Source organism: Tyto alba, unplaced genomic scaffold, assembly GCF_018691265.1.
Source record: "Tyto alba isolate M040663 unplaced genomic scaffold, T.alba_DEE_v4.0 Super-Scaffold_1, whole genome shotgun sequence".
Lineage (NCBI taxonomy): Eukaryota > Metazoa > Chordata > Aves > Strigiformes > Tytonidae > Tyto > Tyto alba.
Genome location: NW_024881261.1, coordinates 19,387,723 through 19,415,078, shown reverse-complemented (window position 1 = coordinate 19,415,078; position 27,356 = coordinate 19,387,723). Strand labels below are relative to the sequence as shown.

The following is a 27,356-nucleotide window of genomic DNA, read 5'->3' as shown; positions in this document are numbered from 1 at the left end:
ATAAGGCCATTAGATAAACTATGCTTCGAAATCTTAGAATCAAGTTTATTTTTAAAACAAATCTTACCAGACACAGTAATTTTGAAACAGCCACGAGAGCATTAGCAGTTGCTTGTTTCAAATGCATGCATATGAGTTTAATAACACTGTATCATGCTTAGTCTACATGCAAGCAGGGCCACTCTCACGCTCATTCTGAAAAACGTCAACTTCTGCTAAACTGACAGAATAATATTCCCATGAGATATATATAGTCTATGTTGTCTGTTTTCTGTGTTAGAGTTTAGCTTTCTGTAACCTTTGGCTCAGCAGTGTGTGCTTTATGATATAATAATGCAAACAACGGTAATACAGTACATTTCGGTGAACAGGGGAGCAAAAAGCCGATGCGTAGAACCACGGAGTCAGCGTTCATTCGTGCTAGCTGGTCCCGGTTAGAGGGAAGCACATGTATAACACGTCTGTTTACATGATTTGGGCCTAACTTAGTCCAGTGGTTTAGTATTTCCTCCTGAGGGACGGAAGGAGTTTAAGTTTCACGGGCAGAAGCCGAAGCTGTTTTTAAGAAGCGGTGCAAGGGCCGAAGCGGGGCGAGGGACGGGCCGCTCTTGCGCTTACCTGCGGCCGGCAGCGCCCCCGCTCCGCTCCCGCCCGCCCCGGCGCCCGGCCGGCGGGGCCGCTCAGGGGCTCCCGGCGCCTCCCGCCCCGGAGCGGCGCTGCGGGCCGTGGCGCAGCGGGGCTCGGCCGGGGAGCAGCGCCTGCGCGCCCGTCCCACCCGCCCGGGGACCGGCCGCGGCAGCCTGGCGGGGAGGGAAGGGGGGAGGGCTCGAAGCGGGTGGGAGGCGCACGCCGTTTCCCTTTCTCTTTCGCTCGGCGGCCGCCCGCCCGAGGCCGCTGGGCTGCGCCAGGTACGGCGGGGGGGGGGGGGGGGCGCCGAGGCGGGGGCGGGAAGCGAGAGGGGTGAGGGGAGGGGGGAGGGAGCGGAGCGGGGACGGGACTGGAACTGGGCGAGCGCTGGGCTAAATCCCGCCCGCCCGCCGCCCTCGCCTGCCGGCGGGCTCCCGCGGCGCCGGGGAGGGCTCCTCCCCGCGGGGGCCCTCCGAGGCCTGCGCACCGCGGCGCGCCTGGGCGGGGGCGAGCCGGGCGGGCGGCGGGGCCGCCGTGGAGCCCGGCGGGGCTGGCCGGCGGCCCCGGCACCTGTCAGCGCTCCCCAGCCGCTCCCGGAGACTTGTACCGCCGGCGGCCGGAGCCTGGCGGGGCAGGGGCGCTGCCTCGGACCTCGGCTGCCGAGCGCGGAGCGGTGGTTATGTAAATAATAACCCGGGTGCCCCTGCCAAGTTCATGGCGACACTCGTCCTCCGGGGCACCGTCACTGTGCTGCCAGGTTCACACACCTCTCTCTTTCCACGTGTGTTACAGGTAGGAAAATGACTCGCCTGGCACAGGAGCAGGAGTTATGAGCCATGTCCCTGTGAGACCTTCAGAGTTACGAGCAAATGCCTGGAGAAGTCCAGTTGCACAGAGCAGCACTGCAGCTGTTGTGAACCGCGGGCATCTACGTCTCTCAGACTTGCTCCTCTGGCCACGAGCACTCCGCCAGCATTTCCTACCCCACGAATGGCTACTCAGAGGAAGCACTTGGTGAAAGATTTCAATCCTCATATCACCTGCTATATCTGTAAAGGCTATCTCATCAAGCCAACTACAGTAACTGAGTGCCTACATACCTGTAAGTAGCACTTTGCAAAATATTCCCTCCTTCATAAGTGATACTTCCTAGGAGTGTTTACATGTTTAATATGATCTCTGTGCTGGTTTTTGTTTACTCCTGAAGCGTTGCCTGCAATGCTGCGCAGTTTCTGGTGGGGTTTCCTAGACGCTGGTCTGCCACCTGGGTCATACTGAGGGTGTCGACTCTGCTTAACACCTTGCAGAGTAAAGATACCCCTTTTCCTTCCCCAGGCTAGTGATGATCCTGCTGGCTCTAGTACCAAACATGTACCACTGCGTCCTGGCTAATCACAAGTAAGATCATTAGCTCGGGTATGCTGTTTTGATAATACAACTATGCTTTTGAAACTTAAGCAAATGTATCTGTTGGCAGTGCGCATGATGGACACACCAGTTTGGTCAGTACTGCCTCACATGTCTTTGTAATGTGTTTCATGGCACAATGCATAAAAATACTTCGGAGTTGGCAAAATATTTATTTAGGGAGTAGATCCCTGAATGAAACTGACTCAGGAAAAGTTATTCAGGTTGTCTTACGCTCCTAATACTTTTAAAACATTGATGTGCACTAGATTAGACATATGAATAGTCCTATCAAACTCAGTCATCTTACTTCCACAAGCTAAATTACTTACACGCTTGACTTTTTTACATTTATTACCGAACAGAAGATAGTTTGCTTGGACCTTCTTGAGAATTTGGCATTTTTCCAAATAAAATTTGAATTCCTCTAAAAGAGGAGTAAGGGTAACTGTATGTTTTCTGGTAAATTTTCCATTTTGAAACCTTTAATAAATAACAGTTAAAAGCCTTGTCCTAGCATTTCCTGTCACTTCTGTGCAGTGTTGTTCTTAAAGTTGTTATTATCTTGACTGTTAATTTTTTCATTATGGTGTTATGTCCCTAGTATATCAAGCACACAGGGAATGAAAAAAAATTGTTCCTACATGTTGTTTATAGTACAAAGATAATTTTGGTTACCATTATAATAATATTATTTTTAGTTTAGTTTTTGACAAAAAATAATGTTGACTTGACTTTTTGCAAGTCCAATATCACCTAAGGATTATTATGTGTTTTGTGGTTCTACTCTTCTGGTTTGGGTTACTTGGTAAAGGAATTTAAGTTCAGGAGGAGAGAAGCAAAGTGTCCTTATAAGAACTTGAAGAAATAAAGCAGTAGGGAGAGTGCTATTATAAAATTATCTTTCCCTTTAAAGAAAATGGAAAACTTCCAATATCAGTTATTTTTTTTATGGTTGATGTTTAATGAACAGTAGTAACTTTTAAAAGGTTGGAGTGTGTGAGGGGGGGGAAGTTGCATCAGAAATCAACTCAAACTTAGAAAAAAATTTTATGTTTATTATGGTATTTTTCAGTTTAGACAATTTGTTTATTTACTTTTGTTCCCATTACAAAATAATAATGGCAGAAGAAGCATTTTTTTCTCCGCAACATCTGTTTCTTTTGTTCACTTGTAGATTGTGAGCTCTTCACTGAGACATCTCTGTTACTGCCTAGTGCCCAGATTAGTGTGTGGATTTTTTTACTGAGCTTCCACATAGTTGCACAGGTCTCCTCATAGAAAAGCTGCCATGTGTTTGGGTCATTAAGTAGAACTGCAGGAAAGAAGGTGGTGTTTCTTTAAAGCAAAGTTTAGTTGCCAAAATACTAAGCTTACAGTGATGGAAAGGAAAATTAAAAACTTGAAATGGTATTATAGAAGTCTTAGATCTGTAGAGGAAAAGGTGATCTGTATGTGGCAGAATTCATGATGATACTCTGATATTATTTTATATTTTGGCTTTTAGAAAATGTTTAAACTTTTTTTTTTTTTTTGAAGTACAGGTATGGTTCTTAAGTCATATCCAAATAGTTACCACAAAATACAATGATTTTAACTGTCCTTTGGTATTTGTCTTGTACTACTAATTGCCATAATTCAAAACGGTGTTGCACAAATTATCAAAATGTGCAGATATGAATGGTTTAAGAAGCAGCATAAATTCATTAGATACTGGGAGTGCAACATATTACTCGGGACAAGATGAAAAGCGTGTATTGACATAGATGTTCTCCAGTGATCACAGAGGAAGTAATGTGTTCAGTAGTAACCAAATCAATTAGTGGTTAATTCACATCTTCTGTGTTGCTGAAAAATGTTAAGTAGTGAAGTTCTGCTCTGAGAAATGTGTGTCTTTTTAATAACAGGTATTTCTGGTGGGGTTTTTGGAAATGTTGGACAGACAACTCCACCACTGACTGGGAAGAATAAGTGCAGCTTGGGCATCAGCAGCACAAAGTTTCCTATCTCTGTTGGGAAGGAAATGCTTATATCACTGTAAAATAAATAATTATTCTGCAAATTCAATACTTTGTTTCTTTTTTGATACTTGCAACAGAATGGTTTTGTCTTGTCCACTAAGACCTTTTTTTCTGATCTGTTACACAGTTGTCAAGGGTGTTTAAGAACTGCTGGTTGAAGCAGGCTAGATGTGAGCTGAAGAGTATGTTCTGTCATCTGTTTCCTGAGTCACTGTTGTTTAGTACAATGTGCACTTACAAAACTCAGAAAATAAACTTTCGTCAGGAACATTCTTTAGTGTCCTAAAAGATAGTGGACTGTTTGCACAATCACAGAAATGTTGGTTGGAAGGGACATCTGGAGGTTATCTAAGCCGACTTCATGCATGGGGCAGGCTAGTTGCCAGCAGTATACCAGATCAAGCCATGGCTTTGTATAGTTGAGTTGTGAATTTCCAAGGGTGGAGTCTCCACAGCCTCTATTAATAACCATTGCCAGTGCTACACTGTTTACCTAGTGAAGAAGTTTTTCTGAATGTCCTACAAAACAACAACTTGTGACTATTGCTTCTTGTCATACTGTTTGCCACTACCAAGAAGAGCTGGGCTCAGTCACTCCTGTAACTGCTATTCAAATGGCTGTTAATAGATCACCTACTAGCCTCAACTATGATTCACTTTTGGTAAATAAATATTGCCTATTCCTGATTATGTTTTTGTCTCTCATGTAGTTGGAAGTTGATTCCAAGAGACATGACATGATCTTCCATCTTTCCAGGGAGCTGGGGGAAACTGTTTAGCTGTAGTTACCATTTGTCATCCTTCTCATCTTTCTTAAAAGTGAGCATAACACACTACCCTTTTCTAGTCATCACGCACCTCCCGCAATCACCATGATTATGTTGATAATCTTTCACCTTAGTGAATTCTACTTGGCCTATAGATCTGAATACAGCCAGCTTTTCTCAGTAGGCCCTAATGTGCTGCTCTCTGACTGTTGGTTATCCTTCTCCTTACCAAATCATGCTGGTATGCATGGAGATCTGGGATCAGCCTCTGCCTGTGAAAACCAAGGCAAAAAAGATATTGAGGACTTCACACCTTTCTATATAATTTATTCCTAAGTTGTTTCCCTCATTTATCAACAGACAAATATTTTGTCTGAACTTCCTTCATTTCCAGCCTACTTGCAGAATCCCCTTATGTTCCTCATAAATTTTAACTCTGGCTGGGCTTTGGCCTTCCTAATTTTGTCCCTAAATGCCAGAGCAATGATTTTGTATCCCATCCTTGTTTCTACTTCTAATATGTTCTATTTTTGCATATTAATTAGAAAGCTTGTACACTAAGCAGTTCTTCTGACAAAATTCCCTGTACAGTAGGCTGATTAGCTCTTGAGATCTAAATACATTTTCTTTTTTAAAAAACCAGCCAACTCTCCTTTCTTTCTGATGTCCCTTTCTTTCTGATGATAGCCTCATTGGAAAATCTGACTAGCAGTTGCTTAAACAAGCTGAAGTCCCATCTCCTGAAGTTCAGAATCTTAACTCCACTGTTTAACATTGTAACCTTCCTCAGGATCCTGAACTCAGTTATCCTGTGGTCACTGCAAGGCGAGCTGCCATCTGTGGCTGTATTTATCACCAGGTTTTCCTTGTCTTTGAACAGCAGATCAGGTGGTGTGTTACTCAGTTGGTCTCTCTAGTATTTACTTTAAGAAGTTGTCAACCAGAGCAGTCTAGGAACTTTCAGAAATGTCCTTCCATGCAGGAAAATAACCAGAGATGTAGTTTTCAATATCAAACCGATAATCTTGTAAGCAGAGTGTTTTTCACATTTGGCTAAAAACTTATACTCTCACCAGGCAATCTCAAAAGAACTTTACTGCAGCAAAATTTCCCACCCTCAGACAAGCAAGCTGAGCTGCTTGCATACTCCTTCTCCTGCAGAAGCTTCAGTCAATGACATGTAGCAGGTCTTAAAAGTTAGCGGATCTGTCTTATTTTGAAACAGAAGATTTCAACCCAAAATGTCTTTTTTGATCACCATGTACTGAAACTATCTCTGCCTTTAAACGGAAGAGAATCCAGTCTGTCTGTGTCTGGTAGTTGCAATTAACAGTGGAATAGGCTCGTGTATAGTTTCTGCAAAGGGTGGTTAAGTATATTAAAGTTTTCTGTCCTGTTTTTTGTGCAGAAACTTCCCTTAAAAGTAAGTGCTTTTAAAGAAGGTTTAAGGTAGGTAATTAGATACTTCATTAATCATACCAGATGGCTTGTTACATCTCTGTGCTATCACTGAGATGTGTTGAATGTTCCACTAGTGGTGCATATCCTGTGCCGCTCCTTTGCTCACTGAGTCAAAGAGTGATTAACTTTGAGAGAGGAGATCCTTGGAAGAATTTAGAGGATGAGTTCTGACAAGGAATTTGTCCCACAGTTAACTGATTAAACTTCCTCTTGTAGAATATTTTGTTTTAAAGATGCAATATGAAGTTTTATTTAGGTAACTTGTTAATCGGCATTTAAACAATGACCTAGGAAGAGTCTTCATTGAACACTATGTGTGTAGATATGCATAAGATAGGCACTTTTTTTGTTTGCGTAAGATGACCTACAGCACAGTCCCGACACTTGTATCTGTATTTTTGATCTGATTACAAAAAACTGAAAGAATGTATGAACCAGATATCTTTCTACTGGAAAACATAACGTTGTGTAGTATGTTATTGTTGCCAGCTAATTAGCATATGTCACACAAGTGCTTTTATCAGCTGTAGTAAATCATCTTATGTGAGTTTGACTTTTATTGTGGCTCATCTGAAGTGTCATAGTACAACCATGAAATTCAGGTCCTCATTTCACTGACGTGTTGCACGTACCTCAAACTTCTACAGACTGTACATTTTGGTTGAGTTGTTTTCTTTTGCCTGTTTGCTGCCACACCATGACCTGCAGTAAAGCAAGAGAAAACATGTAATTTTGTTAATCTGTACCGGAAATGTTAATGTTTCTGTTTGATTTTTTTTTTTTCTCCCTAAGTTGGTGAATTAAATATATGTAATTTAACTGTGTTTAAAGATTCCTTTTTTCCCTACCCTTTTCACTCAATACTTAGACTTAATCGTGTTCCGTGAAACTTCAAAGTGATAGGCTTTGAAAAATGTTCAGTGTTTTATATTGAGAGTAACAGAGGATGATTATAGCTATCATATCTGAAAATACTGGTTGATGATCCTACTCCTACTACGAATATCATGTATCAGTTCATTATTCTTGAGTGCTAGAATCTATGTATTTTTTACTTTTGCATTGCTATCGGTAAACCACATTTAGTTTTGACAGGCAAATACTCATAGCAACATAGCTTTAAATGAGAAAAAGCAACAGTTGTTTTAGGTTACTAGAGTATTGATTTACAATTTCAAGGGGTTTGTCATGGTACAAGATGACCTCGTGATTTGAGCTGGATGCACAAAGACGTGATCCAGATCTGTATGTTTGTTGGAGAAGATAATATGAACATATAGGACTGGCTTAAGATTCTTGTTTCCTCATGATGTTTTATCTGTACATATTCTACTCAAAGACCTCTCTTACACTGGAGATTAAGCTCTTCATTAATCATTAGTCCCTTTCTTGGACCATGCATGGCTTCCAGGGGTGCTGTGTTCTCTCAAAAAAGGTATAAAGAGAGCACATTAATATGTTCAGAATGAGGAATTCAGTTCCTTTCTATAGATTGGTTTACATTATAAATATTTCTTCAAGTTACATTATTGTGGATTTTAGCAAGCCTTATGTTTAACAGTGTTTAGCGTTTGGGGGGTTTTGGGAAGTCAATCATCTGACTTCAAATAAGTGTGTTGGATATCTATCCCGTGGCATAGAGTTCTGAACAGTAACAATTTCAAATTTCTTCAAGGTATAAATAGAAGCCATAGTTCAGATACACCCTATTTGTCTTTAGTTTGGAAAACAAACAAAAAAATCTAGCCATGCCAAGTTTAAAATATCTTTACAAAACAAATCAGTGACTCCTTTCAGTGTCATCTCATCATAGATTTGGAGAAACTCTCTGATGTGAATGGAGCAGAGATCTCAAGAGCAAGCAAAGGGAATTAAATTCTCTTCAAGAATTTCAGACATACCTTTCTTAAAACATAGGGAAATGCTTTCTGAAGGGGACTAGTACTAATTGCTGACAGAAGAAAAAAAAAAAAAAAAAAAGAAAAACCACTCTGGTATTGATATGGAGCCACTGCTAATCCTTTTGAAGAGTTTTCGTGCTAATCCTCTTAGAGTCTCCATTGCTAAAAATTTTCCAAGTAAGAGAAGGTTATGGGTTAGGTTTATCAGTTCCAAAATTAATATTGATCAATACCAATTATATTTATATAATTTTTTCCAATCTTTTTATTCTTTATCAATCATTTAAAATTGCTGTCAGGTTAGAAAGACTGATCCCATAGAGATGCTGCTATTTCTACTGGACAGGAGGCTTACAAAAAAACAAGTAAAGACCAACCCCTTCCTTTATTGTAGGAGCTAGCAGAAGAGGAACTCCATCCCACTTGCAGTTCTCCGTTGAAAAAGAGTAACTAAGCAGAAAAAGAGAAACTAAGCTCAGTTTCTGTGAAGTCAAGTCAGAAAAGATCTAGAGTAAACCAAACCCTTATGTTCCTTACCTCAGCATATTTAAGCTAAATTTTCATATGGCCATTATTCACAACTCTCTTAGATTTCACAATCTCATCATCATACTAGGTTCTCAGCCTTTTTTTCCCCACGCTCTTTAAACTGAGGTTCTCCAATTAATGGAATTTCTGAGATAGCACATGATTCTTAACCTTGCAGTTCTCGTCAGTATTATCATCACTTGCCACTAATCTGTACACTTTCTCCTGACAGTAGTGTATCATCTCTACCTTCAGCACAGTATAGATACCAGGATTATGAGACAGAAGGTGCTGCAGTTGAAGAGCTCAATAGACAGTAGCATACTTCACAGATTCTTTGAGAACCTTAGGCAGAATATGGTTATTTTCATTCTCATTGAAGTCATCAAAGAAGTACCTATTCTAGGAGTCTTGTTTCAGAATTTTACTATATCTGACATCAGATTTAACAGGTTAATCCTATTTAGTCCTTTGTTTTATGTCACACAGACCTAGTAACTCTACATTTAATTGTTTGATGCTCTCTGCTTCAGTAATGTAAGAGAATCATGCCCAAAAATATCCTGATTTTTTTGTTGTTGTTGATAAATAGAAGGCATCTCCCTCATTAATGAATAGGGAAGATGTTTTTCAACAATGTATCAACTACTTTAATTGTTGTCAATATCTCCTTTTCTAGACTATGTTCTTTCTAAAAATCTTTGGGTTGCTTAAATAAATAAATATACATGCAGTTTCGCCACTATGTCTGCATACGGTCTTGTATTTTAAATATTTTTAATTTTTTACAGTGATTACATATTACCGTCAGATTTTAAGAGCCTTCATCATGTTTTTGTGCCATGTTGTCTTCTGTTTTGATTTTCCTATCATGTTTAGAGTAAGACTTTTCATGATTGGCTCAATTCTCATTTCTCAAGAAGAGCAAGATAAACAAATGACATGATGCCAGGATGGCCTATTTCAGAAAGAAAAGCTCACTTTATCTTAGCTTTCTTATGAACACTGTATTAGAATTTCATATTAATTAGTGTTATTGGCTGTTGGTTTTTCTTAATTCAAATGACATGGAATGCTCGTGATTTAGCTGGAGCCATTTTTTTGGACAAAGTTCACTACTACTGGTAGTATCAAAAAAGTAAAGGTACAGTAATCAGATTTTGAAGATAAGCAAGAATATTTTTGGAGAATATTATGTTATGTTCTTTGGCCAGCTAATCAAATTCTGTCTGTGCACTTAGGTCGCTGCTTGCAAGTAATTCAGGTCAGAACACCTGTAGAGTTTCTATTTGTTTCTTAGTACATGTTTTTACAGAGCATTAAGTCTTATGGCAATGCCTGATCAAAAGGTATAACTTTGGGAAAGTGATGCTGCTTTTTCATCTGTGACTCTGAGACCCACTTGTGACACTTCCTGACCTTGGGGGACCAAGCATGCACCCTGTTATCTAGCTACAGATGAGAGAGCTTTTTGTTTATTACATGTTACAATACAATACCCCTTCCTCTCCAGGGCTGTGTGCCTGAAATGAGGGTACACTCTGTTACCTTTGAAGGTGCTGGAAATTGTGCTTAGGATCAGGATATTGATTTAAAGGGAGCACTGCAGAGTTCATGACACCTTTTAGTAAGCAATGTCATGTTCTTATCTATTTGCTCTAAAATCTTACAAAAACTTAAACTATTTTAAGGTAAAGTGCAAAAAAAAAAAAAAAAAAAAAAAAAAAAAAGAAATTATATCCAAAACAAACAATGCAGCTAAAAATGTCTATAATTAATGTAGGTAAAGAAATTTTTAAAATCCCACATCTATTTAATTTTGGCATAGCTAGTTGAAATCAGAAAGTTCTAACCCTTACCCAGCTAGTACATTAATTTAAGAAAAGAGAACGGTGATAGATAGTCTTGGAGAGGTGATTTTTTTAATATATTTTACTGTCTGTGCCTCATCCCTATTATCTCATTGTCTGTATGTGTCTGGGTTTTGATTAGTGAAGTAACTGAATTTAGCCTTCAGTTGCTCCCTGTTCTTTGCATTTCAGGTGGATGGCAGAAAGAAAGATAGTTCAGATAGTTATGGGAGCTGGGGTGGTTGAGGAGTTACTGATCAGCTAAAGAATTCTACCTTGTGATGGTTGCCCCTGGGTTGAACATGTGCAGACACTACATCTTAAGAAAAACTTTGAGCTGAGAATGTTCATATCTTTTCAATTTCAAGGGTATCTTCTGTTACTTTCAGTTCTAAAGGAGATTCTCAGTCATATTAATGAGGAGACATTATAGAAATATTTACATATATTTTAAAAGTTATTCAGACTCGTGCTTTAATTTTGGTGTGTTCTTAAATGCTCTGTTAGGCCAGCATGAGGGCTGCTATGTGGGTGATGAAATCCTTTGTATTCTGTAAGTATAGTAGCAAAATGTTTAGTTTTAGGAGTATTGGTTATAAAACGTATATAGAAAAGCAAAGAAATGTTGTAGGTATGGAACATCGCATTGGCTCTTCTGTACTAGACCTCTTACCCTGTGGAAGTGCAAGGGAATGCATGTGCAAAAATCAATTAAGTCTAGTAATTCAACAAATTATAGAAGATCTGTGATATAAGAAGAGTTCTGTGATTACAGGTTCTTGCATCTGTATGCCAGCGCTAAATGCCTAACCCTAACCCTAACTCGTATCCTGAGGGCGGAGTGGTGCTCTCATAGCATCAGTGTTCTCGGCTGCTTTGGAGTCCCCATGTGCAGAGGACAGCACTGCACCCCACTGACGGGGCTTGTTTGACAGTACTCGAGGGCTTCCTGAGCTCATTTTACCAGATCGTCAGAAATCTGCCCTGCATCCAGCGAGGGCCTTTATCTTGGGGAGTGAGCCAAGAGCCAGAGAACTTTAAAGTCTGTCCGTCAGACTTAAAGGGAAAACTTTATTGTAATTTCAGCCACAGCTATGAAGTTAATGTCCTTAAGTTAGTGTTTTAAAGCAGTTGTAAAAACACTTACAAGGAGGTTTAATATGTGTGCATTATCAGCATCAGCTGATTTGTAGTAACTGTTCTAAGCATACTAAGGAAAAGATAAATGCAGGCTTTGCTTGTTAGGTGACATTTGTTAAAGGAATTTCAAGATTCCTTAAAGATTGTCATATAATTAGGATTTACCAGCTTGTTTAGAGGTATGCTTACTTCTTTAAGTGTTTCAGCAGAAAGCATATTGCAGTTGCAGCAGCCCATTTATTTTTGCAGTCCATTTACGGATGATTTTGCAGTTCTCAGTTTAGGTGAAGTATTAATAATCAGAGGATAGAGTTTATCTCCATCCAGAATGTTGTAACACAGTAATAATAGAAGGCATATTTGTTCCTATCAGCTTGGTTTCCATTTTCTTATTAATGGCAATAAAAATCTACAGTTGCAATTAATCATTTGGAAGCAACAGTAGCATAGCACCTTGTTTAGTCTACTTTCAGTTTATTGTATTTTAAATTCACATTGTTGTTGGTTTGAGTTTGTTTATACTTGCCATGGTCATGATTCTGATTTTTCATTATAAGATTCAAACATTAAATGTTTACTGTAAGTTCTGTCATTGCTTTTGAAGGTGCTGTGTCAAGAGGGAAACATAGACACTTTGGACCTGTGTACAATTTCTGTGAACATTTCTCTTATAATAAATGTTTACAACAGTATCTTCAGTTGCCAGCAAGACCATTGGACAGAAAATAATGTGCATAAGTAATTTTCAAATCAGCTGAAGTGATGATTTGCGCCGCTGGGCCAGAGCTCCCCAGCATGCACTTTCTCAGAACCTGCTCTTTACATGTGCTACACGGGATGGGGTTTGCATTTTATGATGCTGGGAGAATTCTGAGTAGTAAAAATATTGCATACTTTGAAGCAGCACTTGTCTAACCTGTGCTGCTGAACTCAGTGTCTTGGCAGAACAGAACTAGCTATGGCTTTGAGGAACAAAAAGTGCATACGATACGTTGTAATTATTTGCTTTAAATTAATACTCTTTTATCTTTGATGCATGAAGTAGCTAGCTGGTATCATTAGGTCATGTTCAAACAATATTCTTTAGATCTTAGTCTAAGTTGTTTTTTTCCTTTTTTCTTTTCTTTTCTTTTTTTTTTTTTTTTTTATGTCCCTTAGTTTGTAAGACTTGTATTGTTCAACACTTTGAAGACAGCAATGACTGTCCCAGGTGTGGCAACCAAGTGCATGAGACCAATCCACTAGAAATGTTAAGGTAAGATGACATTGCACAACATTTGCTGAAATGGAAGAACAAAAAAATTTAAAAAAAACCTTCATATCTTTATCCTGAAAGAAATTTTTTTTTTTTTGTTTGCTTGTTTGTATAATACATATATCAACTGGTTTTGGCCATAGATTCTGTTGATTTCTCATCTCCTAATAAATTGTAAATTGAGTTTTTTCAGATCTAATAAAAGGAGGAAAGATAAGGGAAAGACATGGAAAGACTGAGTATATTGTACATATTAAAATAAATATTTTAATACCTCTATTAAATAAATGGACCAGATATCTTTTGTTATTTACATGAAATTAAATTCTAGAGTTTCTTTTTTCAAACAATTTAGGGCATTCCAAACTGCATGCAAATTCTTATCTTCTTAGAGAAATGTCAGAAATTAATCATGCAAAGAACTGAATGTTTTCCAGGGCATAGATCTACCGATCTTCATTAATCTGACAGCAGATTTCAATTCAAAGACAGTAATGAAAGAAAGTTTTGACACTAAAAATACCTTTTCTTGAGAGTTTGCATTTTTTATATCACAATAACACATCTTTCTTTAAACAATTATTTTTCTTGAAATACTGGATTCTCTTTTAGTAAACTTATGTTGAAACAAATATGATAGCCATCCTACAAGTATAGCAGAGAAATCAAGAAATGTCATAAGTGGGTGAACTTGGTGTTTTCCTAAAATGATGAAGCCACTCCCTGCGCTCACTTCCAACACTCCCTCTACCCACCCACTCCCCCCTGTATTACTGTAATACTGTTGTGAACTTAGGAAGATATATTCTTACATCAATGTTAAAATAAATATTTACATCTGGAATTTACTAGGGTTGGTATTATTTCCTAATATCATTGTGTTTGCTACAGTTTGTCATATTTTGCTTTGATTTTTCGACTGGTACGTATGTGCATAGCAATTCAAATGCTTCAGTTATATACCAAGAGGGTAGGTGAGGGAGATTAAATTCAGCAACTCTAAAGGGTGTTATTAACTTAAGTCTTTATCATCTGAATGTTTTTTCGAAGGGTAGGACTGAAAGGGTTTATGTAGGTGCTTACCATAAGTATTATTCTGATCTCCTGTCGGTGTCTGAGGTGCTGTGTCAGCCATAACAAAAGATGCTATACAGAGTCCATAAGGCTACTAATAAGCTGAAAGCAAAAGCATTTAAAAAATATTATTTTTATTCTGACAGGACCATTTCATAGGAGCTAAAATAATCCATCTTCTGAAACATCTAGTAGATGTTTAATAAATTAATACTATGCTTTAAGCAGGAATTTATAGAAGGGTGAGAAAAGTTAAGACCACAAACCAGAAATGTGGGAAGAGCCATCTCCTCTGAAATTATTCCCTGAAACTCCTTTTAGAGTCATTGTTTTTATTTGCCAACAAACTGCATATAACTAGTAGTTTGCTGGTTGAATTTTATGAAACAGTTTTAAACATTTGCTAAACTAATAACCAAAAGAGCACGAGCAGTGTAATGGAATTATCTTTTTTTGGATGTTGCCTGCATAACTTAATACATGTTTTATACTTTGACTGTAGAAACTGGCCCCATCATTGCTCAACAATGCAGTCATTTTCTGAGAAATGGCATTGAACACTGTATATAGTATTTTTAACTGAGATCTTTGAGATAAATTTTATAAACTCAGTTCTGAATAACTTCATAACTATGTGAGTTTTTTAGGTGTATCTTTTAGTTGGCAGCATTTAGGGTCTGTTGAAACTATAAGCCTAAGTCTGAAATTCAGCATTGAACTCTAAAATTAAAAACTAGGAAGAGTGTTAAATTCTAGAATTCACCTTACTGATTTAGCAGAATTCTTCATCATAAGTATTCAGTAGGGTTTGTGCTGGTTATACCATGAAGGCAGACTTCTTTTTTTCTTGGTAGCATGCTGCTTTGGATGCAAGTTTTCTTGAGTGATAGTCTTCATTTGCTTAATTTCAGATAATTAGCGATTATCAGAGAGTAGCTTTGATTTTATAACTCATTCAATATTATAGAAGAGGTAAAAAAAAATATATGAAGCTGACATAAATGTTTGGTTCTTTTTATATGTTCTGGTTTGGAGGTTGGATGTGGGGGTGGAAAGAGGTGTGTCTAAATTATTAATGTTCTTATTTCAGCATTAAGAGGAAGTATCATTAAATGAGACTAACTTTGGAGTTATGTCAAGCAGTTTCATTTTGAAGTGGGTTTGACGCGAGTCACAGAAATACAAACCTTTGTTACAGATTGCTAATAGGCATGGATAATAGGAACACTGTAAGATGCATCTGAAATTGAGAATCTTTATAATTTTTTTTTTTTCCCCTATAGCTTAGGTTTAGTTCCCCTGTACATAAAGATCAAACAAGTGTTATTTTTTCTGCATTTTTTAAGGTATTGATTCATACCGGTTTTCTTCCTATGTTAGCATTACTAGTGACTTTTGTTTTGGGCCACTGAAGACTAATTAGAAAGTGGAAAATTTCAAAAATATGTGTAGAAAATACAGCATGTTTTATACCTTCCTGAGGAACGGTTCATGGGAATTTGAATTAAGGTAGTGATGTTTTCTTTTTAAGTTCTTATTTCTTTTCTCTTAATAAGCAAGTTATGAAGATTGGAGCTTTGTGAAATGTGGAACAATTGATTGGTGATCAAGATTGGAGCAATGTGAAATGAATACCATCTCCGAGACAGGTTCCCAAGTTTCTGCTGTGGGAACTTCATAGAAAGCAGTACTGTATAGTTTCATTAGATATTGATAGGAGAGGCTAGAAGAAATAACATACCAGTTGGAAAGGTAGACCTATATTGTCATCTATCAGAAGCTAAGTGCTCAGACATCCCATGATTTTTATTTCCTTCTTATCTGTGAGAAAGTACTCTCTATGCTTCTTTGTTTTAGGGGAGGTCTCTTTCACTTGCTGAAGATTTTTTTATTTTTGGTCCTTATAAGAAGCAGCAATTACAAAATGGATTGTGGTTTTGCCTTAAACTTGAGTATTCTTATGGTATGACCGTCTCCATGAACTGACAGATAACATAGGGAACTAGTCGCAGAACAAGATGATCGGGTAATAGGTCTAACTGTAAACTTTCAATTACGAATACAAATTCTGTGAAGAAGAGAACCTGGAATGCTCATGTATTTACTATAAGAAGGTAATTGTTATCTATTAAAATAGCTTTTAGGCATTCCTCGACAATAAAATCATTGTCATCTTCTTACTTTCCTGCTGCTAGTGAACAAAAGACAGAGAACAGTCATATGTTTTATAACAGACCTACAGTGTATCATTAATAGCATGTACACATACATGTATGTATACATGCAAATATATACATATGTCTAGAGAGATATATCAATATTGAGATGAAAAAATAAGGCAATTAAAAATATTCCAAAGGCATTTATGGTATTGTAGCTTCTGACTGAATCTCAAAGTACTTCATTTCTCTATCCATATTTCTTAGTACTTTGTTTTGTCATGGGTTTTTGTTTAGGCTATGGGCAGTGAGAATTACTCTTCGCAGGACAAGATGTAGAGAGCAAAGGGAAGAAAGTAAAAGGAAAAAGAATGTGAGAGAGAGGAAGCCAAAGGATAAGCGAGATAGGGAAAGGAAGTGCAACTAGAAAGCTGTTGCTAAATTAAATGGATAGGAGAGTAGGTAAAATTCAGAGAAAAGGGAAAAAAAATATTTTCACTTCAGCAACAAAGGTAAATGCACTGTGTCCTCTGGAAGGGACTGTAATAGCTATTTCTGGCACTAATACTAGGGTATCAGAGGACGTGCCTGTACTGTGTATTGTCATCTGGTAGACAAACTCATAGCAGATTTAAATAGTATAAATGAACTATGTTGGGTACTGAGAACTGTCTAGCCAGAGCAGCATGGATGCTCTGTGGTCTTCTCTGTCCTGCCAAGACTGGTTTGTCAGTGTTGTAATGAGTAAGGAATATTCTGTTCAGTTTTTCATAACAGCCTTATCACTGAAGCACCTGAATATTTAATATGATAATGGAGTTTATAATTTTCATGCTTAGTAGTCATGACCTGGACCTTAAGATTGGATACTGCTTTTACAGCTTGTTTCTTTAGTAACACAATTGTTTGCATGCAGCATAAAACAATGAAAATTTTAGAGTATCATGCATTTTCTCTTTTGCTTAATTTTTGTATTTATACATTAAAAAAATAAATTCCTTGGTTATTTCTAAAAGAAATCCATTCAAGAGGTGATTGAGAGAAGATTTAATGCATGTTGTCTCTCAAGCTAAAATCAACTGGGTTTTGCAGGATGTATTACTTACCAGAAATATGCAATTAATTTTATTATTCAAAAGTTTTTGTTATTTAGAGGCTAAAAATACTTAAAATGCTAGTTTCTACTTAACATGAAATGTATTTTTTCCCTTTGAAAGGCTGGATAACACCTTAGAGGAAATTATATTTAAGCTGGTGCCTGGACTTCGAGAACGTAAGTTTCTCATTTGGTTTTGGCTGCCTGTTTGGGTTTTTGGAGGGAATATGGCTATTTCTAATGGTATATCTGTAGTATTGATTTAAAAATTCACATGATTGTTCTCTGATGTTAACTAGAGGAACTGCAGCGAGAGATCGAATTTTGGAAGAAAAACAAACCTCAAGAAAATGGACAAGGTGATAATTTTTTTTCCTCTTTGTGTGTTAACTAACATTGCTCATACAGAAACTCGTAACAAATATGTGTAGTCTGGGCCACTTTATACTGCTGCTTATCTATTAACAAGTTGTTTTACCAACACTAGCTGTTTTACCTTTTTTTTTTTATTTGTGTTTCCCTAAGATCTCCCGTTCAACACTCATGCAATTTTCCAGTTGAATTCTTAATTTTCTTAATACAACAAGATGCACAACTACTTGACTTTTTTACAGATTATTTTCTGTTGCTGAATTTGACCAGCTGTTAAGTAGGAGGTTGTCAAGAATTAGTTATGATAAGTAGTAAAACAGTTTTCCACACATGCTAAACAATTGTTTTACATAGATTCAAAAACGCTTTATCTTTTTTATCTTTTTTTCTTTCTTTTTTTTTTTTGTAGTTGACCCATGAACTGTGAGAGCTCAGTATTGAGGTGCTAAGTGAGGACTACATCAGACTGTTTTTATGCCCCTTTAATTTGACATCAAGTTTTTGATACCATAGCCTATTTGATTTGGGCATTTTTAAGAACCTTTGAAAGGCTCTGCTAAGCTGAAGCGATAGCTGTTTTTAGTAAAGGATCCTGTCAAGTAAATGTCTTGCAATACTCTTCTGCACTCAGTTGTTTATAATATCTTCTTTTCAGCTTCATAACATTTCATTTTTTTTCTTCACTAGTTTTGTTGATTTGCATTTGGCATCCATTACAAGGGACAAGGTTCTTTTCTCTAGTATAATTAAACAACTGTAGGACAGTTAAGCGAAATTGTATTAGTTTACTACAACATACTGTGTAGTATATACTTATTCAGTTTTAAAAATACTTAGAAAATATTTTTTTGAAATACAGACATCTGTTGACTGTTTAGAAAACAATTTTCAGTTTTATACATAGAAAGAAATAACATAATTTGCAAATTTGTAGAATGCGATTTACTTTTAACCGATTTATTTTTCTGGTTCTTGCCTTCTTCCCATAATTTAGTGGCAAACCTAGTGGCGATCAGTTGCTAAGAATAATGAGTGATTGGATTGTTTTGTGAATCAGAGGAAGGCTCTAACTCTCAAAATACACTTTTAAGTAGCTACAGATCTATGCAGCCCTGCTGGTGGCTGTACCCTTGGGCTATGGAAATTTGGCTCTATAAACAATTTGAAAGTCATGACAACTCATTGAGACAAATTATGGGCATTTAAACTATTTTCTGCTATAAACAAGCAATTAGAATCTTGCCTGAGAATTAATTATTTGGTGAGAATAATTTTACTAAGAAGGGACTGTTTCAGTTGTCAATACCATGCCCTCCAATCACATAGTCAGTCTAGTTTAAGAGAGTACATTGGTTATGTCCTGTACCACAGGTCACAACACAGATCCCAACCCTAGCATCTAAGACCTGGAAAAACACCCCAGGACTTTAAATTTTCACATATCAGAAGAAAGAAAGCTCAAACAACAAATGATATCTCAGGCATTGGTGGCTCCACTAGGAGAGTGGTTACTAGAGAGAATTGATGGATGATGATGGGATGATGATGATGATAGGAAACATACAGAGAAAAAAATCTTTATTGGTCTTCTCCAGTCTGATCTGGAGAAGGAAGAGGGCAAACAGCTTTATGTTGAATCATTCTCTGGTGATCACTTTTACGTTGAATATCTGAGAAAAGCACAGGATGTTGAAAAATTCCAAGGTTTGCAAGAAGGAAAAAAAATGAGACACCAGTTTATGCCTTGAGGAAAGAGGGGTGGAGTTGAGTGGGGTGTCGGTTTGTTTTAACTGGCTTGATGCTTTTGACTTGGAGAACACCGAGTCCATTTTGGTGAGATGAAAATTTCTTTTAAATTTTTTTTTATTTTTAAACTTCATATTAATATTTATTATTAATGTTATTGTTATCATCATCATAATCATATTAATAACATGCCTCTAATGGACCATCACATTGATTTCTGGAGGCTACCTGTACAAACACCATTAATTCTAATATCTACAAGGATTTTTTAGTAAATAGTGTGGTGCCATTTACATGGAGGAGCATTTGAATTTCTATCTACTTTGAAAGATGCACTCTTCTTTGTGTGCATACCTGCTTCTGGAATGATTTTATGATTGGAAATTTGCTAAGTTCCCTAGTTTTGTAGTTGATTTGCCTTTCAAGACTTTTCAAGCTGCATAACTAAATTTTCCTTCATTACTCAGCAGTGATAACTTTTGGAAGTTGTGGGTGTGTTTGCATTGCCAAAGAATCTGTGAATCATAGGTGGGGTCCTCAGACAAATGCTTGTGACAGGTAGACTTCACCTGCTTCATGAAAAGAGTTTGGTTCCTGGACTTTCACAAAAAAAAAAACAAAAACAAAAACAAAAAAAAAAAACCAAACTGTAGTCTGATTATGTAAATTCTGTTCATAGCAAGATGATAGGAACAAAATGTATGTATAGTACACATTCAATTAAATGTGTCAATAGCTAGTAGGGACTTCTGGACAGATTTTTTTTGTATTTATAAAATACTTCAAAATTATAAGAAAGAAAAGTAACAAATATAGCTTAAAACTCATCTTGAATATGTAAACTGAACAAAATGAGCCTAATTACTGTGTCTAGAAACTTAGGCATAGCTTGATATTTATTAAAGCTTTTGTTCTGTCTTCTCATCTTAACTCTTCTAAATTACTTTAAAAGTTTGTAGTAAGTGTAAGAAAGCAGCAGAATTGGTCCTGAAACTTTTTCAGGAAATGCAAAAATAGCTTATTCAAGTTACTTGTGATAATGTTTAATTCCAACAGAGAGCAGCCTTTGTTTTAAATCAAAATAAATAAGTTGGAGATACAGAAAAAAACCCAAATGCATATAATAGGGTTATTGTATACTGTATTCCAAATCTGTAAAAATTACTCCATTTTATGGTTCATTGTATGGTTATTATTTACATATATACATTACATTATCTAGATATACTTGCTAGTCTTAGCATTTGAGTGTTCACCTATGCTAAACCTATGAAAACTGTAGGAGATGATACCTTTTCCAAATAGTTAGATTTTTAAAGCAGGAATCAACAGAACATGTAACAGCATCGGTGAAGAGGGATAACATGGTATATATCATTATATAGGATATATGTGCTCTGACAAAACTTATGGGGACCATTCTTCTTTTCTTACATTTTTTGTTTTTAAAGGGGAATAAGTAAGTATATGGCTATTTAGTTATAAAACCCTTCTAGGGAGAGACACCTGGAGGTTTTACAATGACATTACTTAGACCAGGTCAAAACTGGATGAAAGTTAAGTTTTATCTTCCCTTACTTCACTTCATGATAACATTTCAGGAACTTGTCTTCAGTGGGTTATTGAGGCAGACAGTTAATATGAATTGATTACCCATGTTACTTTGATATACAAGTGTTGGGATTAGTTATTCCACTGTTTATTTAAAATCAGTATTTTTTGGCAGTGAGCTGCCACACCATAGAGTAGGTTTGCATGGTTGAGTGATCTTGATGCATGCACAGTTTCAGGATTTTAATCACTGGACACAAACAGAAGTAGACAGCCATAACCATTAGTGGTCCATCAGCCTAATCATGTTCTGTCACACAGAAATCTGTTGTTTGCATATTACATAAAAATTTCAATAGTAAAACTTCGTTTTCAGAGATTTGTAAATTGTTCAATTTAAGAATGCACTGAATTAAAATTGTATACAGTTAATTTGAAAAAAAAAATGCCCTTAAAAATGAAGTATTACTTTAAATATGCGTTTGTTGCTATGTGACTTTTAATGATTTTACACTTAAATAATATGATCTTCATATTTTACAGATGAAAGCCCAAAAGCTGATAAACCCAAAGTTGATGAGGAGTGTGATGAAAATGAAGAAGATAAAGACTATCACAGGAGTGACCCACAGATTGCTATTTGCCTTGACTGTTTACGCAACAATGGGCAGTCAGGAGATAATGTAGTCAAAGTGAGTAGTAGAGATAATCTGTGCTGCTGTTACTGTTGGCAGAATAGCATCTTACAGGAACCAAATCATTTTATAACATTAACAGTAAACTTTAATGTGATGACCTGTCTCCACTTCCATGCTTATTTAGTCCTTTTGTTTGAGGCATTTCAATGCATCTTGGAATTTTATATAAAATACAATTCCATACAGAAATCCATGTGTGACAGTGGATTTTTTTATTTTTTTTTTTTTTTTTTATGGATTATAGTTTTGGTGTCTACAGCCTTGATGGTATATAACTGCATCGCACAACAGATTACATTTTACCACAGCGATACTTAAAAAGTTAATTGTAGGTGAGCTGCCTCACACTTTCAGGACTGATGTCATACCATGCCAGCATGAAGCTGTTTTTCAGATACGTTGTGCACTGAACAACTGGGATCCAGATCTTCTGAGCTGTAAACATGAATCTAACACTCATGTGTCGTCTGTGGCCTTACGCAGGTCACTTCCATCTGTAAAATGTGTAGAGTAGTACATGCTAACACCTGCTTTAAGAATTAGGGATATTTGGGTTCTGTTCCTCAAGGGAATATTACCTAACGTATTGAGTCTAGAAGAAAGTGTTTAGAAATTCTTAGATTTTAATAATGTTTTCTTAAATTGCAAAAACAAGAATTAAAAAAATATTAAGAATTTTTCTAATAAAACACTACTTATATTTTCTGCATGGTGTTACATGTGTAATTTTGGAAGTTCTTACATAGTAAGAGAGTTTTGATTCAGCAAGAAAACATACATATGTCTTATCACTGTTTATGCTGTACATAGTAAGAAATCTCTATTTCCATCACCATGTAGGAGACTCAGGTTCCCAGCTTTCCTGTTTAATCAAAACTATTAGGTTCTGGATCATAGAATCTGTGGTAATAGATCACATCTCGGGTTTGTAGCTTCCCTGTATTTTTCCCTAGATTATTTGAGGATGTTTTTACTTTTTCTCTGAAGGACTGAAGAGATTCTGAGAAAGGTAACATCTGTTTGACCCCCAGTGTTAATAGCACGAACACTTAGATTATTTAAGTTATACTGGGACTTTTGGTGTTTTTGGTAGGTTGTTGGGGTTTTTTTGTTTTCCTCACTTCTACATCTTTTGGAAATTTCTTTAGAACCAGAGATGGGTCAGATGAACTTCTTCGTCATCTTGTAAATTTTACAAAACAGTGAAAAAAAATTAACCTATGGTGCCATTATGAACTAGAAGAGAGTGCAGTAAAATTGGTTACTGGTTGAAAAAATTATCAGTTACAGCTGTTCTTGCACTAAAGATTTCTTACATGCTCCAAAAATTCTAACATGGTTTTTCTGTTTTATTGATGTTACTTTAGGGTTTAATGAAGAAATTTATCCGCTGTTCTACTCGAGTGACCGTGGGAACTATCAAAAAGTTTCTCAGCTTAAAATTAAAACTTCCAAGTTCTTACGAGGTACATTTGAAAGAACAACGCTTGTATGTTTATTTCCCTGCAAAGTATTCGGGTTTTATGAAATTGAATCATATTTTGAACTTGAGGAATATTTTTTTAGCCCAATTGCTAAGAACTGTTCAATATTCCAAGTTATATTTTCTGCCCTCAAATGAGAAGTGATCATTTTATCACAGTGACTAAAGTTGTTAATCAAGGAACTCCTTCAATTCTAGTAACTTTAGTCTGTTGCTCACCTGTGAAGGAACAGATACATTAGTTATTGATATTTTTAGGTAAAAAGCAAATGTTTTCTCTTTCCATCTGGCTAACAAAATAGTCACTTAATACAGTTTTGGGCTAGTAGCTACCGGGGAAAAGGAGAGCTCGACTAAATATACACCAAATTACTGTGCAGTTTAATTTTCTTTAGATATAAGAAACTATCCAGTAATTATGAAGAAATGAGGAGCAATACCATTTGAATCTTTCAAAATGCAGATATTTTTTTCATACCTTCTCTGGAATTAGGTGGAATTTGATAAAGAGAAGGTCTTCACTGCATGAGTGCTATGACCTTGGCCAAGGCTGTGCCAACACATCTCCTAATATGGTGAAAATTATGATGCAGGGTAGAGCTGGGAAGTGTGAGACTCCTGCCTCTGCTTCCCCTCTTCCCAGGGATACAGGAATTTTGACCTCAGACTATTTCTTCAGCCAGTTCTCTTACAGGAGTCAATGACTCCACGAACTGCATGCTGCCTTTAGCAGAAACGGCAGCGTCCCGGCTTTGGTCAGAGGTACGGCTGAGCTGGGTTAGGTGCACAGGTTATTGCAGAGCTATACACATGAGTTTGTCCCAGTATGGTGACATGCTGACCAGCCATTTTGATGTCATTTGGTTTTGTTAATTATGTTAATTTAATCTGTCTCTGGCACCTTAATGTCTCGTGTTACATAGTATCTTCTTACTTCAAAATTCTGACATCTTTTTTCTTTAAAAACCAGAAAAGCATTATGGCTATTGTAATGAAAAAGTTGTTAAACATTTTCAGTGAAGGGTAGAAGTAAGATGCTATACTACACTTTAAACCAGTCATTTTTGACAGTAAGATCATTACTTTTTCTTTTGCCTTCAGTTAATGAAGAACCATGTTTGTATACTCAGAAGTGTATTTTCCTTGTAATGTATAGTTATTTTAATTTTTTTTTATTTATCATTTATTTGTTAAAAATGAAAATTATGGTGATTCTGCTTTGTATCTTTGGGTTTGAAAGAGCATTGAGATAGCAAGGTGGCATTCAAAATCCAGCACAAGGCTTTCTCTTCAAGCGGGTACTGTGTGGTATTGATAAATACAGGGAGTATTTGTCTACTATTGATTTCCTACCTAGTTTAGCAGACTTTCTTCTGTCTGCATCTTAATTGAAAACACAAAAGTGAAAAAATAAACTAGAATACTATTGTACAAAATAGCATATCGTCAGCATGTTGTATTTATCCAGGTTTGATATATGTCTGATGGAATTATTGTATAATAATGGTAGGAATTGAGGGATTAACTCTCAGACATTCACTTAGGAGTTCATTTAGACCTGAAAATTTTTCATACCTTTGTCTTACTGTTTGTTCTGTTGTATTTTAAGCTGGATGTACTATGCAATGGAGAAATCATGGGGAAGGATCATACTATGGAATTCATCTATATGACAAGATGGAGACTAAGAGGCGAAAACGTAAATGCTGTTAAATTATTAATAAATTATATTTTGGGGTATATTTGTTATAGAGAGTATAGAAACTTTCACTGCTTGGTCCAAAATGTATTCTGTGACCCTTCAAAAACCTCCTATTTAAAAATGAATTTTTCATGTTTTCTAGATTTCCTATGTTAAACTCCTTGAGTGAAACCCTGCAGCACATATGTTGTGTAGATTCTGAAACTTAAAAATAGCAGGTATACAAAGTTTACATGCAAGTTCTGCTCTGAGTTTTAAGTCAGGTATCAGAAAACACAAGCACTTGTTCTTTTTCTGCAAATTTGCTTTTAGTGACCTTTTGAGTTACAATAGTTGGGGCAACTGCATCCAGCAGTTCTTTATTAAGAATATGTTTTATTTAGTCAGTAAACTTAAAGTGACACTGAGAAATTATTGGCGAAATCTGTTTTATTACTGCTTCTGTTAATACTACACTCATTTTTTTTTAGATATGCTCTATACCACTAACATCCAGATAAGCTAAATGGGTTTTCCTTGCTGCATGTGTATATTGTAGAATTGCAGTATTTAATTTATTAAAAGACGTTTCTTTCAGGTTTGATATTCAGTTTGATGTAGTAACCCTTATATTGCATTGTATTTTTTTTTTTTTTGTTAGAAGTCATATCCCCATTTCTTTTCTTTCTTTTATACATTCATTTGTGTGTGGCTATTGATTGTTCTTCACTCTGTTGCTTTGTAGTATATGCAGATTTGTTGTCTATTACTACCAGAGGAGGCTATATTAGAGTGCAGCTAAGGTTAAGCACTTAACATATGTTAATGTACTGATCTGTAGAAAATTCCAAACTTTCTGTACTCTTTTTTTTTTTCTTTTTTCTTTTTTTTTTTTTTTAAGCTTCCTAGTACTCAGAATAAAAAGCACTGGGCATGGGCAGAGAAGACAGGATTAAGCACTGTGGGGTTAACAATTCACAAGTTTCTTAAAGTTTTACCTTAATCTGAAGGGGGAAGGATATATTTTTATAAGAATTAGGGGGGTTAATGTATATAGGCAAGTATTGATTAAATTTGAAAGTAATATTGCACTGAAATTTGATGATTGCTGAAACCCCAATATTGCACCAGTTAGGGAGCTTTCAGTAGTATTTTTTTCCAATACTGCCTTGAAACCAGTGGGTGTTTGTTTGGCTTGCCATCTTACATTTTTGCTAGCATTGGCTGTACTATTAGAAAGTGTTGAGGCAACAACTTCAGTGATAACGGAATTCTTTCATGACGTTTAATCCTGCAGCCCCTGCCTACAAATGGACTTTTGGCAGTTGCATTGGTTTGGAAGCAACAGTAACTATCATCTTGACAAACAGGACATTATTTGTAATGGTTACTTTTTTTCAAAAGTCTCAGAACTATGTTTTTTAATGTTAAGTGAATATAAGAGTTGACAAATGTTGATTAAATTAATAAGTTGTGTTTACATACACATAGTATAGTCAGGTATGTGTTCATCTTTTCCTTTATGTAGTTTTAAATCATTCCCCTGAAGATGACAAACGAAAACCTGTAAAAATTACATTATGCTGGTAATAAATCCAGTAACATCTAGGCTTCCATGATTTTGTTTTCCTTAACTGTATTGGGTCTTGTTATAAAACAGAAGTTGTGATGGTAATTAATTAACAATCTCTTCTTTGGGATGAAGAAAGATCAAGTAAATCCATTATCTCCATCTTTGGTACTATTCACCATGAGCTTTTACTGGCACACCTGTGGACCTTACAAGAGGAAGAGCAGTAAAGGAAAGATACCCATTTATTCATTAGAGAATTTTTTCACGTTTTAAATAAGTGAATTAAATTTCAACTTGACATTTGAAAATTAAAAAACAAAAACAAAAACAAACGTTAAATGGTAAATGTATATGTCCAGCTGTGGATGCCTCTTATCTGATCAGAAAATCATCTCCTTCGCAGTTTCGGTGTCAGAACTGCTCATCTTCGCAAGTCTGCTCACAGGATGGCACTTTTTTTCAGGTAAGAGGCACTCACGACTGTACATACTACAGTCATTAAGGTCCTGTCAGTACTTCAGTTGTAATCCAAGTTGTGGAGTTTTTATAATTCCTCGCTACAAAGTGCTAAAGCTTTGTGAGCAAGGCCTGGGTGTTTTATTTCCTTCAGAGAAAGCTTTATTGAATTAATAAATAGAATCCATTTAAAAGGCTTAAAGGTTTCTTTTACTTTACATTAAGCAATTTATCTTTTTGTTAGAGAGATATCATTCTCTAGGCTGATACCCAAACCAGTCTGGAAGGATAATGTACCTCTGCCTATCTCATCCTTCTACCTAGTAACATTGGGCAAGTCACTGACAAGGGATCCAAAACTGAAGTGTGTGAATCAAAAGAGACTACGTTGGTTTAATCTCTTTATGACAATTCATATGTTCTTTTTAATGGCATAAATAAATGTTAGAATTTTCTAATACTGTATTTCTTCCACCTCTTTTAAAATCAGAAGTGCAATAGTGCCTTATC

The 27,356-nt window shown here is 36.4% G+C and overlaps 1 protein-coding gene across 5 annotated transcripts in view; it reads left to right on the top strand.

Annotated features, from left to right (window-relative positions):
* The window catches only part of PCGF5 (polycomb group ring finger 5), a 73,538-nt gene that overhangs the window by 34,720 nt on the left and 11,462 nt on the right, over positions 1-27,356 (top strand). For 2 of the 5 annotated variants that reach the window (XM_042795745.1, XM_042795894.1), the window contains 8 exons: positions 1,420-1,729; positions 12,861-12,957; positions 17,408-17,463; positions 17,586-17,645; positions 21,499-21,647; positions 23,021-23,119; positions 24,746-24,835; positions 26,794-26,853. In XM_042795745.1, the coding sequence (XP_042651679.1) occupies positions 1,618-1,729; positions 12,861-12,957; positions 17,408-17,463; positions 17,586-17,645; positions 21,499-21,647; positions 23,021-23,119; positions 24,746-24,835; positions 26,794-26,853 (723 nt within the window). In that variant the 5' untranslated portion in view covers positions 1,420-1,617. Of the gene's footprint in view, positions 1-805; positions 909-1,132; positions 1,309-1,419; positions 1,730-12,860; positions 12,958-17,407; positions 17,464-17,585; positions 17,646-21,498; positions 21,648-23,020; positions 23,120-24,745; positions 24,836-26,793; positions 26,854-27,356 lie in introns of those variants that run through there. The other 3 variants (XM_042795800.1, XM_032984153.2, XM_042795949.1) reach the window with 3 other exon arrangements.